Here is a 16,997-nt window from a genome sequence, read left to right as displayed (position 1 = left end):
CAAATTGGTTTTGGGTACTATGTAATATTCTTGTATCTCTATATTCCAAATAGCAATCTTTCGCCACTTAGTTACCTTAGGGATTGCTTTGCATGAGCTCTTGAGGTGGGAATTGGTTTTTTCATCCTAGTGTTTTTCACAGCTTTGTGGCAAGGACCCTCCAGGGTTACTTTGTTTTCTGACAGTATTTGTTGTGGGAAGATACTGTCTGTCCAATGAAGTTCAATGAAATTTGGCAATTCAATGCTGGTAATGACTGCATGTGGAAGAATAAAAAAACCAAACAGCTGCCCAAAAAGGAAACCAAAACAACCAACCAAACCAAATGCCAGACAACCCAATTCAACATAAAACCCTATAACCAAACCTCTATTTATTATTTAATAAGTAGTAAACATTTTTTAAGTTATATTGCTGTATTAATTATTTCTGCTCCAAAAGCAATAATTTAGCAAAAGTTTTAAAGACAGTGTTTTCCCATCAACCTGCTAATTCTTTTTTGCAATTGCTCTTTAATTTCATTGGCTAACTCTGAGATATTTTGGTATGTATTTTTCACTCCTCCTTTGTCAAAATTCTCAAGTTGAGAGATCATAGGCTGAGATACCCAATGATCTTTCAACACAAATTGTAGAAAGCTGAAGTAAAATGGTTTTCTCTAGTTTAGAGACCATAAAGTTTAGACACCGTAAAGTTTAGAATCACTTTTATCCTGACAAATTAGATAGCTTTCAATAAGAACTGATGAGGGAATTTTGCTCAAATACAAAAAGTCAAGTTTTGCTGGAAATTAAAAAGTAGAAACTTCAAGATGCTATTAATTGCTCTGACCTCATACACAATCTGGTTTGTTTTTCAGATTTTGGATCACTCTTTGATCTGGAACATGACTTGCCAGATGAACTGATCAGCTCCACAGAACTTGGACTCACCAATGGTGGTGACATTAATCAGCTGCAGACCAGCCTTGGCCTGGCACAAGATGCTGCCTCTAAACACAAGCAGCTGTCTGAACTTCTACGGGCTGGTAGCTCCCCAAATCTCAATATGGGGGTTGGTGGCCCTGGCCAAGGCATGACCAGTCAAACCCAACAAAATAGTCCTGGAATGGGAATGTTAAATAGCATGGTGAAAAGCCCCATGGCACAGGCTGGGTTGACTTCTCCCAATATGGCAATGAGTGCAAGTGGACCAAACCAGGGTCCTTCTGCTCAATCCACAGCAGCAATGATGCCAACAGTGAACAGCCCAGTTAACCAGCCTGGCATGGGAATGAACACAGGGATGAGTGCTGGCATGAATCCTGGCATGTTGGCAGCAGGCAATGGACAGGGGATGATGCAGGGGCAAGTCATGAACGGTTCAATTGGAGCAGGCAGAGGGCGACCCAATATGCCATACCCAAACCCAGGAATGGGCACTGGGAACTTGTTGGCTGAGACACTGCAACAAGGCACTCCACAGATGGGAGGGCAGGCTGGACTAAGAGGGCCACAGCCTGGAGCCATGAACAAGGTAAGACAAGCTAAACTTCATTACTTTTCCTCATTGTTGACTTAGTTTTGCAAAATTAATCCTCTGCACTGTGGATTCTATAGGATATTTTCTTTAAGAATCCTGTATGATGGATTAAATAGTTTATATGCTGCTAAAGTGGAATTTGTGATGGTCATACGAAGCAAAAATTGAATCTTGCACAACAGGCAAGACTATGACTAGATTAAGGAACCTGTTTAGAAATCTTGTGACAGTACAGATTATCCATTACACTGAAAAGTAACTTGATTGTATTTTATTCTGTTTTATGCTTTCTCTGCAACTGTATTTTTCCATCTAATGTGATGCTGGTATTTGCGAGTGTGATGGGAATCCATCAGGACTTTTTAGGTGCTGTGGTGCTTTTTTCTGTTTGACAGTTAAGGCGAGTATTTGTTGTCTGAGATCAGCCGAGTGTTTGTGCTGTAGCAGATGCTGAGAGCTGCACCCAGGTTTGAATTGACTGCTCTACTCACTGTGTGTGCTGGGTATTCGAGTTAGTGGTGGAGAATGAATGCTTGTGTAGACACCTAAAGACAATGTTGAATTCTTAAGACTTTTAATGTGACTCAGTTCTAGTTTTAAAAGTTGCAGTGGCTTTGTCTATTGGAGAGTAAACCAGAAAGCTAAAAAAAAAAAATTTGAATACTGAGTGGGAAATATAAGTGCTTTTGTAATCCAGGAGTTTGGAAGAAAGTTGTTGTCATAAGTCACTGAAAAGATGAGAGAAGATCTCCTGGTTTAACTAAGGATAAAAGGATGTCTTCAGTTTAATTTTTGTCATGCACAACTAGCCAGCTTAGTGTAGGAGCCACTTGAGTATTCTCCATTTTTTTAAGGTTTTGATGAAAAGCCTAAAAAATACTTCAGTGTTTTAGTTCACTTTAAGTGGGTATTTTGTGCTTCTTGGCTACTGATGGGAGAGGTTTTTTTAAGGTGCCTTTGCAATACCTAAATCTATCTCTGAATGCCTAAAGTCAATCCACTTGGAGGACTTGGAATGATAAATAGCAGTCTATAAATGTATTTGAAACATACATAAAAATTATGCTGTGTATTAATGGTTTTTTCATGCTTTAATATATTAAGTGAAATGACTTTTGTGTCTTGTGAACATTAATTATGAAATTCTTTGGTGTTAGTTGCTTGCTTAAGCTCAGTGTGCTAACTTTTGGGAGGGTGTGTGTGGGTGTGTGTGTATATGTATATATTTTTTTTTTAAGTAATGAGTTGATTCTGTGGTCTGGTCATTTCAGATATTTTTGCCTGATAGGAAAATTGATGCAAAGCTTGATTACTACAGTAGAAAACTTATATGCAGCTTACAGTGGTAAGAAATATGTAGCTGCTTGAAGTGTTCTTGCATTGGCATTATATAACCCCTCATTCATTATTCCTTGGCTGTAAAAAAAAAATGATCTTCAGAAGGCTGTCTTCAGAGGTCAAAAATTGATGTATTGAGTGTTTGGATGAAATGCAAATTCATCCTTACTTATCAGAGCTAAAGTAGGGCTATGCACTATAATAAACTCATTTATCTAAAAGTAAAGAAAGGACATAAAATCAAGCTTTTGACCAATTTCGTCTAAAATTAAATTGTCTCCTTTCCTTACTTAAATTCCAAAAGTTCCATACATGTAAATTAAGAACACTTTATGCTTTTGAGACTCTTCAGACCAAATACACAATAGCTTCTGTTTTTTATTTCATAGTCCCAGAATGGTTAAAAATACTTAGGGTTCTTTAATTGCTGATAAAACAATCTTGAGACATTTTGTGTTAAGTATAGTGGGTATATTCCTCATAAAGGAGTTGAAACTGTCGGATGAGAGAGAACAGTCTGAAATGGAGGCTGAAATTCCGGAATGTCTTCAATTGGTTTGGTTGTTGGCAGGGAGCCTGTGTTTCACTTCATACAGTAGAGTTAGCAAAGTCTGACAACAGTAATGTCTGACCGTTTTATCTCCCCACCCATCTGCTTTTGGGTTTTCCCACCTACAAATCTTCAAAAAGTAGATGAAACAGAAGACCTTAAGCAGTTGTTTTTAAAAGCCATTTTTTAAAATTGGTAAATTTAGTAGCATGTTGCTGTTAAAGTGGGAGTTGGTGTAATAACTTCTCTAGGTTTCCTTCATTGCCGCAAAAAATGCACGTTATCCAAAAGCTCTCCTTCAGTAGGAGGAAAAAAATCAGACAAGATGCTTTGGTTTATGATTGTTCATCATGTTAGCTTGCCAAAGGCAGCCCCTTTAGGTGATGGGAGGGTTGCTTCAGAGAGTTCTCTCTCAGTGAGATGGATGTGTATTGTGCAATGGTTTGTATGGAATAGCTTATGTTACCTGTGATGTTGAGTAATTGGGAGGGAGGATTTTATGCTCTTCTAACAGGAAAGATGAGCTCCAAGGAGCTAGTCAATTTGGAAAGTGAAATTGGTTATGTTTTTGCTTTGTTCTGTTATTCTGTGGAGTTACTGAAGTTTTCTTCCTCTCTTCCCAAAATACTGACTAGCAAGAGAGTGGAACACTTGCTTTGCTCATTCTCTATGTACTTCTGACCTTCTCTAGTTGTGCATGTTACTTTTAGGACTTGAAATCCCAAATGTCTCTATAAATTATTTCTGTTAATAAACTTGTTCTGTCACAATCTCATGCTTCCATCCTGTAGTTTTCTGTCCTGATGTTAGCAGTCACCAACTTATGAAGAAGCAGTTCTGTCTGGATGCTGTCTCTGTGCCAGTTGCATGATAGGTTGTGTGCAGAAAGTAAACCTGACTGAAATTGAAACTCAGGTGGTCATTAAAAAAAGAATTAATTTGAATTGTTTTTCAGGTCCAGTTTATACTCATCATTTGGAAAGCTAGTATCCCTATATTAGGGAGAGGATTTTTTAAAGGAATTGATCTTGCCTGTCAAAGGAGGGTGTGAATCCTACTTTTACAGTACAGTTGTAAAAATACCCGTGAGCATCTACCCTGAAAGGAAGTGTTAGAAGTTTGGAGGGGAGGAATTGTAAGGAGTTTTGTGTTCTTGAATAGTTTCTTGTTTTCTGTGTGCTTGGTTTTGTGCAAGTTAAGAGGATAACAGACATGCCTTTTACTCTTGAAATTGTTTTGGAAATTGTTTGTAATATTTGGGTTCTGTCATCATTGAAGTATTTTTCATGTGTTGTGTTTTAGATATTTTTACAGCTTTGATTTAAACGGGAACAGGTAACTTATTACAAAGATTGAATTGCTAAAAGCTGATTATTGTTTCTGGTTTTGAACCACTCTTCATTTGGAATTTTATCTAGTTAAAACCTCTGTTTTGTTCTTCCACTGAGTTCTGTTGAGAGTGCTCTGTTAGGGTCTTACCTGTCCAGCCTTGTATGAGGGGACGAGGGTATTTTGTGTCTGAGTCGCTCTACACATTTCTGTCATAGCGGTGCTCTACCACAGAGTGATAGACCTGACCTTCAGGTCACTTACATTTCCTGTCTGAGTCAAGAAATGGTCCCTTACTCCACTAATGAAGTGGATGTATAGGCAGTTCAGATTAGTAAGGGCATTACTACTACCTCTGCTATGTGAGCATTTCACTTGAAACATTTAGTTCCAGTAGTAATTCTTTGTGACTTGGTTTACTCTTTCAGTAAGTACAAAGCTCTCTGCTCTTATTGGCGTTATCAGTTTAACCTCTGTTAAGAAGATTCAATGGCAATATTTTACAAAGACAAACATAATTTGTCAGAATCTCCTTAACTTCTTCTGAGTAGAACAATAAGAAATTTCATAATAATAAATTTCTGTTCAAAGTTGAAGAGATTGAAGGTGTCACCTTCAAATTGTGAAATTAGATTAAGAAAATAAAAGCATTGTATATTCCTTAGTGTTAGCATATTCAGTCTCATTTTAGATAGGTGGTCAGTGTTTTTGGTTGCCTTTCTGTTTTTCAGTAGCTATTTGATTCAATAGGTAAATGTATCCATGCTGTTCAGTCTGTGACTAAGCATACCATATGATCAAGTACATTAATCCATTCAAAGGGTAGTGTGAGTTCCAGTCCTTGCCTTTGTCTTCTTTGGTAAACTAAGGTGGGGAAAAAAAGAATTTTGTTTAAATTGTTCACTTTATACCAGAGTAATAGAGGAGTGTTTGTTTATGAGGGAAAAATGAAGAAGTGAGTCTAAGTTTCTGGAGTGGCATGGGGAGTTTCTTGCAGAAATACCAGCGACATAATGCTGGTGTCTTGAAATAGGTATCTTAAAATACTATGCAGTTAAGTGCAAAGAAAAATAATCAATAACAGTCCTTGGAAAGAATGCAGCGGACACCACTGGCAAAACATAGTTTGGGTATGCTTGAGTTCAGTAGTGCTCTACCAGTCCATAGAATGGCACTAGGAAGTGTTGTACAGTAAATTCTTGTTTTTAAAGACCCATCTGGAATTTACTTAAATTAAATTTCCTGTTTGGGGAAAGTTAATTAACTTTCACTTGTGAACTTGTGGATATGGAAGGATACTAGATATCATCAGTGTAGCCTTAAACTAGACCATGCACTGCAGTTTCGCTGGTAGAGATATACATAGTTGATACTGTGAATTCTGGATTCTTTGAAAGAATGTTATTAAAACTTAATTCTGTTTGTTTACTTCTCCATGCTTATAGTTATCTTTGCAAACCTAAAAGCTGGTCACAGTTCAATACTAATGCTGATATCTAGCTGTCTTTCAAATATTAGAATATTAATGCTGCAGTTGTTCTTACAGAGAAATGTTCTTACAGAGAATATTTGCAATGCCTGTGTCCATACTTGTAGCAGGTATTCCTTTTCAATTTGTGTTCTGTGGTATTAACAGTAAAACTAGAAGCAGAGTTAGTTACTTGATCTTCTTCAGAACTGAAGATGCATCTGTTTCACGGCATTAGAATAAAACCTTGGGGAATTTTCTCTGCTTTTGTAGTTGCTCCTCTTAGATGGGGGAGAGTATCTGAACAGCCCTGTCTGATGCTACTTGTAAACTAGGATGGTTCCTGAACTCATGTCATCCATGGTGAGAGATACACACCTTTCACCATTCCAGTATTGACAGCCCCTTCTTCCCCTGGATGCAGGAAAGTCAAGTTGTTTTCTATTGTGTATGTAAAAGGTAGAATCATTTGAGATTACCTTTGTTTTCTATTATCACCATTTTATTATCTTTCTTGTTTTCTTCTTCTTTACTGTGAATTGGACTTCTGTCTGTTCTTCCTTGTCTGCAAGTTCTTGCATATGTGATGAAATTAAGTGGAAGCTGTGAGGTGAGGAGAGGAAGAAAAACTTTGGATGAATATGAAGAGAAGTAGGAAAGGCAGTGAAAGATGTGGTGACCAGGAAGAGTAAGTAGAGGTTGTACTTGCTGACTTGTAGCTATGATGAAGCCATGTATGTTTTTGCATTGTATTGCAGATGAAGCCTCATACTTCTTTTATGCAGTGGTATTAACACCACCTTTCTTTGGCTGGTTCTTCTGCACTTGTTTATCTATCCCCTCCCAAAGAACATTAATGTGCTGATGAACTGTGTGTCAGTCTTTCTGGTTGTTGCCTACCGATACAATTATACGGGATTTTGATCTTCATTCTGTAGTCATAAGGCCATACATTTCTTCCTGTTACATGTTTTCTTGTATTCATGTTTCTCAACATGTCACAGCAAATAACATGAGCATGCTTCTGCTTCTTGTGCAGGATCACAAGGCCACCTTGTGCCAGGTGGAGAATCTCCCAAATGATGTTTCTCTTGACTCAGTCTAGAGTTGCATGCAGGTGGTTGGTGTCAGGTTAGTCTGTGATGGCAGGACTGGGGGGCTTTGCGTGAGGTTCAGCCAAGGATCTGGCAGGTGTCAGTCTCACCTCGATCAAGTAATGGCTGCTGATTTGTTCAGGGAGACCTTGAGGAATTTGGTTTTTAGCATCTTAGGTGTCGCTTGATTGTCTGGCTTTGAGTCAGTTTGGTGTGCTTGCCTGCCAACCTGGCCTGAGCTTCTCTGATCTTTGTCTCTCCTGTAACCTGCAATGGGAAAGTATTACCCCTGGTAAGGAGCAGCTAGGCTCAGCTGGGCATGTGGTGTTCTGCTGCCAGGTCCCTTGGCAGAGCGGGGTGGAGGGGGAGGGGAGCCCTGTGTTTCTGCCATGGAGAGAGTTTTGTTGGAGGGGGCTGGTCTTGCACCCCAAACAGTGCCAGTGGCTGATGTTTGGAAAAGCATCAGAGGTCCTTGTGCTGAGCCAACTTGATGAGTAATTTAAAAATGTCAGAAGCTTCACATAAAGTTTGTGTTCAGCTTTGTTGCAAATATAAATGGTGAAACCTCATCTGTGAGTTTCATTAGAAAGTTGTTTTAGGTGACATAGAAAAAGTGTCCTTTTTAAGTCTAGGTTTGAGTTTCTTACCCTGTAGTCAGGACAGAGCTGGCTCACAAGGCCACAGTTATTCTGAACCCTTTGATATTAGTGTTGATATCAAATTCCAGTTGTCTGAGTTGGGTGTCTTGATTTCTCCCTGTTGACACCAAGTTGTGAAAATGTGCCTTCAGCATTTAATTCTGAATGTTTGGTTTGTTTTTTGTTTTTTAAGGCTGACAGCAGCATAAGTTACAGAAGGCAAATTGGGCTGGTGATAGTAATAGCCAGTTTGTCCGTGCTTTGGTGTACTCTCAGATGTCAAATAGCTTTGGGAGCTGTGATTCTTAATGAACTTGAAAGCTTTGCTCAGAAATCTATGGAATCTATGGTTTTGGGGATGTCCTTGCTTTCAAAACTCTCTCTGGAGTTTTGAGATTCCCTCAAAGGGATAGGGCTATCTTACAGGAAAACATAGCTTGTTTTCTTAAGGGACTAATTCTCAATGTCAGGCCTTCCCTAAGCCTTGAAACCTGCTCATCAGTTTGAGGTGGCAGTGACAATGGGGAATATTTCCGAAAGTGTGTTTGCTGACTCCTTCTGCTTTTCTTCTCCCTTTGCCTTTAGCTTAACTTGCACAAAAGATCTTATTAGTCTTCTGAGGGAGAGGAAGGAAGGCTTTGGGTCTTGCCTGCCCTGGTTTTGGCAGCAACTGCTTCATTGGTCACCATAGGTGTATTCACTGTGGTCGAGACATGGCCGTGGGAAGGAAGGCTTTTAGTTCTGCTTGATCATTACATAGTTTGTTTTTCTGCCATGTGTAGAGATTCTTTTCATTGCTCTCTAATGAATTACTGCTGTGTGATTATGGTTATTGCTTATGTGTGGAGGAGGAGGAGGGCTGTGCTCAAGTGAATTCACTTGTGCATATCAGATGTCTGAAGTGGCAGGTTCTTTAGTGAATCTTGTATTCCTTTTCCTGTAGCTTGAGTTTGATCCTGCCTTACTTTGTAAATGCAAACTGAAGGCTATTATAATGGATTGAAGGTTGTTATAGCCTGAAAAAGAGAAGTGTGACTAATTGCAGGTAATCTCAGAGCATGTTGGTTACTTCTAGTGCAGGTTGAAGTAGATTGGTGAGCAGAAACAAGGTGTTTCTGCTAGGGGAGGATGCTTTGAGAATAAATGTAGAAGTGATTGGAAACAGACCTACCATGGAGTTACATTCTTTGAATGCAGGAAAATGCTTTGAACCAAAGAGCATCAAGGAGACTGGACATTGTCTAGTCAAATGCTAATGTGAGTTGAAACAACACAACTCTTTTAAGTATTTTTGTGCCATTGTTTTTGAGTTATGGCTCCTTGAGGATCCTGCCTGAGTAATGGTGAGAACTTGGTAATCTTGAAAAAAATCTCCAGTTTTTCTGGTCCTCTATGTCTAGGTCTTTTGGTCCTAGAAGGCCAAATTCCCCATGGAAAATAAATGGGAATGCAAGGAATGGAAAAAAATATCAGAGGACAATCAACTTTATTGGCAAGATTGCTTCTTGTTCTTTAGGTTCTGGGTGTTCCAAGACAATAAACGGTATATTCTGGTTGAATATGCATATGGCTTGTATGAAACATGAATCTATTTCCTCTGTGGCTGAATGGTTCAGTAGATTTGTTTTGTTTGCAGACTTTCTACCTGTCCTCTCCTTTGACCTCTAGTACTGAAAATGAATTGGTGTGACTGTGAGGTGTTACCTATGACTGTGGTGTATTCTTAAATTGAAAATGTTTGTGTACTGGTAATGCAGACATGCATTGTTATGCCTGTCTGGAGACGAGCTGTGGGAGTGCTAGCAGTTGAGTAGGATAGTTTTGGGATAAACTGTGTTGATACGAATGAACATGGTATTTGTCTCCATTTGGAGTCTGCACAAGTGCAGGGAGGAGAACTCAAGTCTGGAAGAATTATGTAGTCCATGGTACAAATTTGCGAAATTTGTAGAATTCACAAAGGTGAAATGAGAAATCTGTTGAAAATATTTTGTAAATAAATAATCAGGCCACTTTCTTCCAGTCAGATCTCAAAGACTGCAAAGTTGGCTTTGTTGTGTTTACAGGAACTGTCTAGTTGAGAAGGTAACGTTGTGTGATGAGTAAGTCTGTGAACATGAAAGAGCAGGGGAAGCATGTGGGTCAGTATTGCATTGCAGCCAGCTCGTGCCTGTGATCTCTCTTGCTTCTCTGAAGTATAAATTTGCCTTATACATTGAGAACGTAAACTATCTTACTTGAACACCTTACAATTTTAATTCCTAGATGGGAATGATGAGCAATCCCAGCCCTTATGGTCAGCCCTATAGTCAAAATACTGGGCAGCAGATTGGAGCCAGTGGACTTGGCCCTCAGATGCAGAATAAAGCTGGACTGCAGAATAGCTTACCACAATTTCCAATGGACAAGAAGCCAGTTCCTGGGGCAGGAATGCCTAATATGGTAAGTAGAATGAAAGGTGTATTCATAAAATGTTGTGGTAAAGAGGAACAATATGCTCTGGTCTTGCCACATTTTAAGTTTTTTGCAGCTGTATTACCCACCCAGGATGAATATGCGTTTGGAATCCACACAGAATGCACTTGTTTCAACCCCTAGGACTGATATGAGGGAGAGGGCTGAGTTGTGCTTTCTGTGTTGATAAACTGCATCTCCACACTTTGGCCTTCCAACCCTGTTAACAGGGAAAATGGAATGGAGCTCCTTAGCTGAAATGAGCTTTGCAACCTGTTTGGACACCTCTGCCCTCCTGTCCCATCCTTTCTTTTGCTGTTGCTGTATTGGGCCCCTTCTCCTCAGAGTATCTCTGTCTGGAGAATTGTTTTCCTGCTTGTACTCACTGGCACTTTTGGTAAAGAGAGGTGTCCCTTTTCAAACAGGTATTGCCTGTGATAGGGCTTAGAAACCCTGGCTGTGTGTTGGTTTTTGTGAATTACATGAACTGCACAACAGTCCTGATGCTGGAGGTGTTTCCCTGGCAACTGTAGTAGCCTTGGTACCTTTCCCTTTCCCCTCCACTTTAATTGCAGCAGGACTTAAGGAAAGGGGAAGTAAGAATAGTGGGAAAAGTGGATGACCTGAGCTTGTAAATGCCAGTGCCTCACCACATGCCTTAACATTAGATTCCCTGGCTTGAGCTTAAACCTGATATGCCCCATTTTCAAAGTTTACATTGGTTAGGGGTATGACATGCAGCATGTCTTACCAGACTTTTTTCCCCCTATATATATTTTTTTTATTTTTTATTTATTTATTTTTAATTTAGGGAACAAATTAATTTTTCTGAATATAGCTTGTTTCTCCCTGCTTCAAATTTCACTCCCACACACCCCCTGGGAGGGTCTGTCTATTGATCTTACTAACTGTTGCTGAAAACCATTTCCAGTTAACTTTAGTACCTTTAAATTAAAAAGAGCTCCATCCTGTGATCTTTATTTAATGGTTTTTTAAGTTGAGCATGAAACATTGGAAGACAAGCAAACCAGTTGGTTGTATGAATCAATAAAAAAGCAGCCAAAACTTGTTCAGAACCCCAGCTGTCAAGTTTGTGTTCAGTGCCGAGCGTATAACTCTTTTGAAGCTGGTACCCAGCTGAACGTAGGAATTTAAAGTTGTTGCTGTCTCAGCTGTCGGTTACAACGCCAGGCTGCAAACAAGACAGTTATGGTGATACTGGAACATGCACAGACCCTGAGGACCTGACTAATTGGTGAAGACACCTTGTAAAATGAAAGGTTAATACTAGTAGTCAAGAGCAATAGGAGAACTGGGGTTTAGAAACACAGGTAGCTGGGGTCTAAAGAGCTGGAGATCTCCAGAAACATCCTGTAGAACCTGAAGAGTCAATTAGAAACTGAAGTCTGTTAAACTGAAGTGATACAAGCAACACAGAGTACCTGAGCCTCTCTTATTTGAGTAATCCTCAAATGTCACCTGAAAGGAATACAAAGAGTTCTGCATAAATAAACAGAAGCAGAGAAGACAAACTAGATGTTGCCATACCTGACATTAGTTCTGTGGTGTTTATTATCCTGAAGCTGTGCTTAATCTCTTGCAGAGACTAGGAGATGCTTGTTTTGAATGCTTATGTGCAAGTTTGCTGCACATAAAGCATTGGGGTTCAACCTCCTAATCTGCTGCCTGATTCAATGGAAAAGGTTAAAAGCTTCAATGGTTCAATGGAAAAGGTTAAAAGCTTCCCAGAACTTGCCATTCATTCTCCTTTTCCAGGAGCAGTCAACTTGAGATACCTTATACTGAGAGGAAACCCCCTATTCATTCTGCTTTCTTTGATTAATGCAAGAATTGTGGATGCAACTTTTTAGCATCCAAAATGAGATTTGAGATCTAAATGCTATTAATATTTTCTGGTTAGTCTAGCACTGCAGATTAACCTGTGAGCATGTGCAAAGGTCTGCTGGCTATTGATAAGGCAAGAGCTAGGGCTAATAGAGTGATATGAGGAGGAAATTGTGGCTGGCAAGAGAATTGCCAGGACTGTTGCTAAGGGGCGTTTTTAATGAGTCCTCCAGAACTACACATAGGTGGGCTGTTTCCTCAATCAGATATTGCAGTAGTAATTGTTTCTCTTATTGGACTTTCTCTTATATTGCTGTTTACTTGCTAAATGAATCATTTTAAAAAATAGATTTATTTCCATAAATTTCTTTTTCACCTTCTTCAGGGCCAGCAGCAGGCTCCCCAGGTGCAGCAAGCTGGGATGGGGCCAGCAGCTTCTCAAGGAATGGGGTCTGGAGCACCGACAGCAGATCCAGAAAAGCGCAAACTGATTCAGCAGCAACTCGTTCTCCTCTTACATGCTCACAAATGTCAGCGTCGAGAACAGGCCAACGGGGAGGTGCGACAGTGCAACCTCCCGCATTGCCGAACCATGAAGAATGTCTTGAACCACATGACACACTGCCAGGCTGGCAAATCTTGCCAAGGTAAGTGGGGGAGTGGTTATGTAGATTTGGTTAACGTTTTAGGGAGGAGAAGGGCTCCTAGAAAGAGATGGACTAGTGGGTGACTTGGGAAGTAAGTTAAAGAAATACTGTCTTACTTGCTTAAGGCAGGGAATTGTGAGCAACTTCTGAGCCTCTAAAGTTTAGGCAAGTTAGAGGGGACAAGATACAGCAAAGGGTTGAGTAAAAATCTTTTGCCTAACTTTGTAACTCATGGTAAAATCTTTTGGATTCTGCCTTTATTTAAAAGGTAGACATAAACCAGGAATCTGCAAATAGGAGTCTACCAGTCTTCCTTAAACTGAAGAGATGAATCTCGAGCAATAGCAAGCCATGAATTTGACTGCTACTGGCACTTGCAACCTCTCTCTGTCCTACTAAAATGTAATCTCCCTTTTTGATAGCCTTGGCTAATCTGGATTGTGCCAGTTGTTGACATCTCATTTGCTTGGCACAGTCTGCCTGATACCTGAGCTAGATGGAGTTATCCTTCAAGCCATGGAGACATAGGCTTGGGTGTATCACATGGGGTTTTTGAGTAGGCTTTGGTTGAGCCAATAGTACTAGAAGAAATCTGGCTACATTTTGAAAGCTAGTTAGTGCTGAACTATTTCAAATAATACTTTGACTTCTGTTGATATAGGTGTGTGCCCTGAGAGAAAATACTGCTCTCTACCCAGTTTGTGATGACCATGTGGAGATACTGGGAGTAGTTTGTAAATGCTTTTCATTTCTTCTCTTTGTCAGTGGCACATTGCGCATCTTCCCGACAAATCATCTCACACTGGAAGAATTGTACAAGACATGATTGTCCTGTATGTTTGCCTCTCAAAAATGCTGGGGACAAAAGAAATCAGCAATGTAAGTCTATTGGGGAATTCTGTGTGTTGAATAAACCATAAAATGCATGTTGGGAGTTAAACTTTCTTGCGCCCAGATAATAGTGGTGATGTTCTCAAGCCTGGGAACATGTTAATGTAATTTTTCTCTTGTTTTAATCTCAGAGTATTTTTCTGGCTCTGATTGCTAGTGTTTATGAAAGATTTCTAACTTTATTGTATTTTTCTATCAAGAAGAAAGGTAAGGGTAAGGGTGAACAAATCATAGCTCTCTCGGCCAAATAGTTGTTTTTTCATTGCTGCTTCTTCCAGCTGGACGGTTTCTGGAGACAGATGTGCGCACACACGCACATTGTGTCATTTCCTGATACTTGGTTCTGTCTTCATTCTTTGTTTGCATCAGATGTCACTTCCCCTTTCTTTTTATCCCCTTGATCTCCCTGACAAAATGTTTGGCAAGATTTTTGTCATTGTGTTACCTGTATGATTTTTTTTTTTCTCCCTACTTTAATGGTACTGTAGGCTCTTCTCATGACTAGTGTGAGCTCTTTCTTGGTTTAAGAAAACTAAAAAAAAAAAAAAACCACCAAAAAGGGCAGAAAATGTGTTGCAATGGCTGGTGGAAAGCTGTATGTACACTTCTGCCTTTAACCTCTGTGACATGGTGTGCCTCTGTTTTCAGTTTGGAGCAAGCAGATGTGTCCTAAATACTTAAGAGTGGGATTTCCTCTAAGCAGCCCAAAGGGAAAACAGCATGTTGTAATGGCTGGTTGGGTCAAAACTTGTCTGTTTCGTGACAGGTTTTTCAGATCTGTTCCCTGCATGCTTCCTGAAGGAGATGTTTCAGTTCTGAGCAGCCAGTGCACTCTGTCTGTCCCTTATTGGTGGGCCCCTCTGGCCGCCTTCTCCTCTCCTCTCTAATTCTGAGTGTCTCTCGCAGCGCTGCTGGGCGGAGCTGCAGTAGGACTTGCCAATACCGGCTCTGTGGGCGTGGGGCAGCAGACAACACCCAGCATTAACACTACCAGTCAGATAGACCCCAGCTCCATCGAGAGAGCCTATGCAGCCCTTGGACTCACCTATCAAGGGAACCAGATGCAGACACAGCCCCAGGCTCAAGTGAAGAATCAGCAACAGGGACAGTCACCCCAGAGCCTGCGCCCTATGAATCCTATGAGTAAGTTTATCTGTTAGTGTTAAAATGCAAACTCTACAGGCAACTTCCCCATGCTACATCTAATGCAAATTTTCTCAACCTACTAGCTTAATACTGCTAGTTAATTTGCAAAAGGTAGGGCTTTGCAATATTTTAGACTTGAAATAACAACTTGCTCAGTGGAACAGGAACTTTAGAGGGCCCAGGTGCCCTTCTCCTGGAAAACAAGTTGTCTGGAAAAACTAGTTTCTTTGTAAAAATGATAAATTTTTTTTTTTTTTTTGGCTTTATAAATGTACTGTAATGCAAGTTTCAGGCTATTGGGAAGTTTTTAATTGGATATGCAGGCCGTGGAATGCCAGCACTCAGGAGTGCTTCCCCATCACTCAGAGTGCAGCATTTTACATTTGTATCTCAGATATGTAAAGTTTGTTTAAAAAATTTAAAAAAGTAAATAAAAAAAAAGTAAATCCTCCCCAAATCCTGTCATGTGATCTCACATAGCTCTAAATTGTCTAAGTGGCATATAGCAACATTGTCGGACTAGATAACAATTTCAATTCAAAGTGCAGTTAATTGGAACCTGTCTATCAATGGTATCAAATGAAGTCACCTTTAACCACCAAATCTAAGTTTGATAGTTTGAGATTACATCACAGGAATTTTTCTCACTCTTAGCTGTTTGCTTGAGTTGCATAAGTAGATGTGGCTTTTTTAGCGGAAAAGAGGAAAGAAGAGCTGGTAGTGATTTATCACAAGCTTGTGTGGGATTGCAGTGATCGTGCCTATGTTTCCCATGAGAAGCTTGTGTGCAGAATGAGAGTGATGTAGAAACACACAAACTGCAACCTGAAACCAACTGCTACTTTGCTCTGCAAAGGGAACACTGCTCCTGAGTTACTCAGGAAAAGGCTGCTGGGTAGAGTAGACTTGTTAATGAGATGACTGGCCCTCACAGATTGCATGTGACTTGCTAAAACTTTACCTTCTAGTGTGTGAAAACAGAGGAAAGGGTAAAGGTCCTGAGAGCTTAGTCTTAAAACAATTAGATTAAAATAATATGATTTTCTATTGTGCCTTGGAGTCTTTTCTGAAGCAAAATTATTCTTATTTTTTTATGTATGTGATTACTTATAGACAGTATTTCGCCTGTGCATTCCTTGCAGAACAGTGGACATTCTTTGTACAATTGATAAGAACATCTAATGAAATGGGATTGAAAAAGCTCTTGGAGTGTGAAGAACTGCAGCTTAATGTAGAAAGGATAAGCATGGAGAGTGTAGATGTTTGACTGTTGCTTCCTTATTAGGCATGGGTAGCTAAGGAGGTAGTTACAACAGGTGAGATAGAAATTACCATGTCATGGCCTACAGGACAACAGGGTTAGTTTAGGAGAAATAGCAGGATTTGGTGAGGACTGCTGTGTGAAAGGATGCAGTCCTAAGTAGCTCAAACAAATGGTAGGCTGTGACAGTTGAAAAAGGAAGAGTTAAGGTAAAGGTTGACTGTTGTCTTGCACGCCAGTGTGCTTTCAGATGGCAAAGTGGGTTTGGGAAGAAGAAAAGGACTAAAGGAAAGGAGATTTAGAACAGATTTATGAAAAATTGGTTAAGTACTTGGTTGTGATATTAGGGGTATGTATTAGGCTCAATATACTTAATTTCAGTGGGCTTCTCCTGTATGCAGGAGTTTGCTTGAAATACAGATTCTGTAGGATTCAAATGTCCTAAATACATGTGAAGCTTGGTAATGGTTTTCATGCTACTTGCAGCTTCACAAAATTATCTGTTTGGAAGTTCCAGACAGAAATATACTGAATTTTTCTTTACTAATTGAGAGGCAACTGTAATGTGTGAAGAAAAGAGGCAATTTTTATGGTGATTAAGATTGGGTATGATTCAGAAAACCAGATTTTGTTATGCAACAAATTAGAGGTGTTTCCTGCAAAGGATTGTCAGATTTTCCTTCTTACAAGCATTGGAGGTAGTTGTAGGATCATCAAGTATGGAGTGGGTGAGAAGGGACCTTGTCTGATGTTGGTGGTAACTGATGTGAGTTTTTGAAGCCTCTGTGAATATATATCCCAGGATTCTGAATGAA

At 39.8% G+C, this 16,997-nt stretch overlaps 1 protein-coding gene across 8 annotated transcripts in view; it reads left to right on the top strand.

The window, feature by feature from the left end:
- Positions 1-16,997, top strand: part of EP300 (E1A binding protein p300) — a 62,272-nt gene that overhangs the window by 15,521 nt on the left and 29,754 nt on the right. For 7 of the 8 annotated variants that reach the window (XM_053942922.1, XM_053942921.1, XM_053942920.1 and 4 more), the window contains 5 exons: positions 860-1,515; positions 10,204-10,380; positions 12,623-12,884; positions 13,650-13,763; positions 14,682-14,918. In XM_053942922.1, coding sequence (XP_053798897.1) covers positions 860-1,515; positions 10,204-10,380; positions 12,623-12,884; positions 13,650-13,763; positions 14,682-14,918 — 1,446 coding nt within the window. The remainder of the gene's footprint in view (positions 1-859; positions 1,516-10,203; positions 10,381-12,622; positions 12,885-13,649; positions 13,764-14,681; positions 14,919-16,997) is intronic. The other variant, XM_053942925.1, reaches the window with a different exon arrangement.

Source organism: Vidua chalybeata, chromosome 5 (assembly GCF_026979565.1).
Source record: "Vidua chalybeata isolate OUT-0048 chromosome 5, bVidCha1 merged haplotype, whole genome shotgun sequence".
Lineage (NCBI taxonomy): Eukaryota > Metazoa > Chordata > Aves > Passeriformes > Viduidae > Vidua > Vidua chalybeata.
This window is presented reverse-complemented; position numbering and strand designations above follow the sequence as displayed.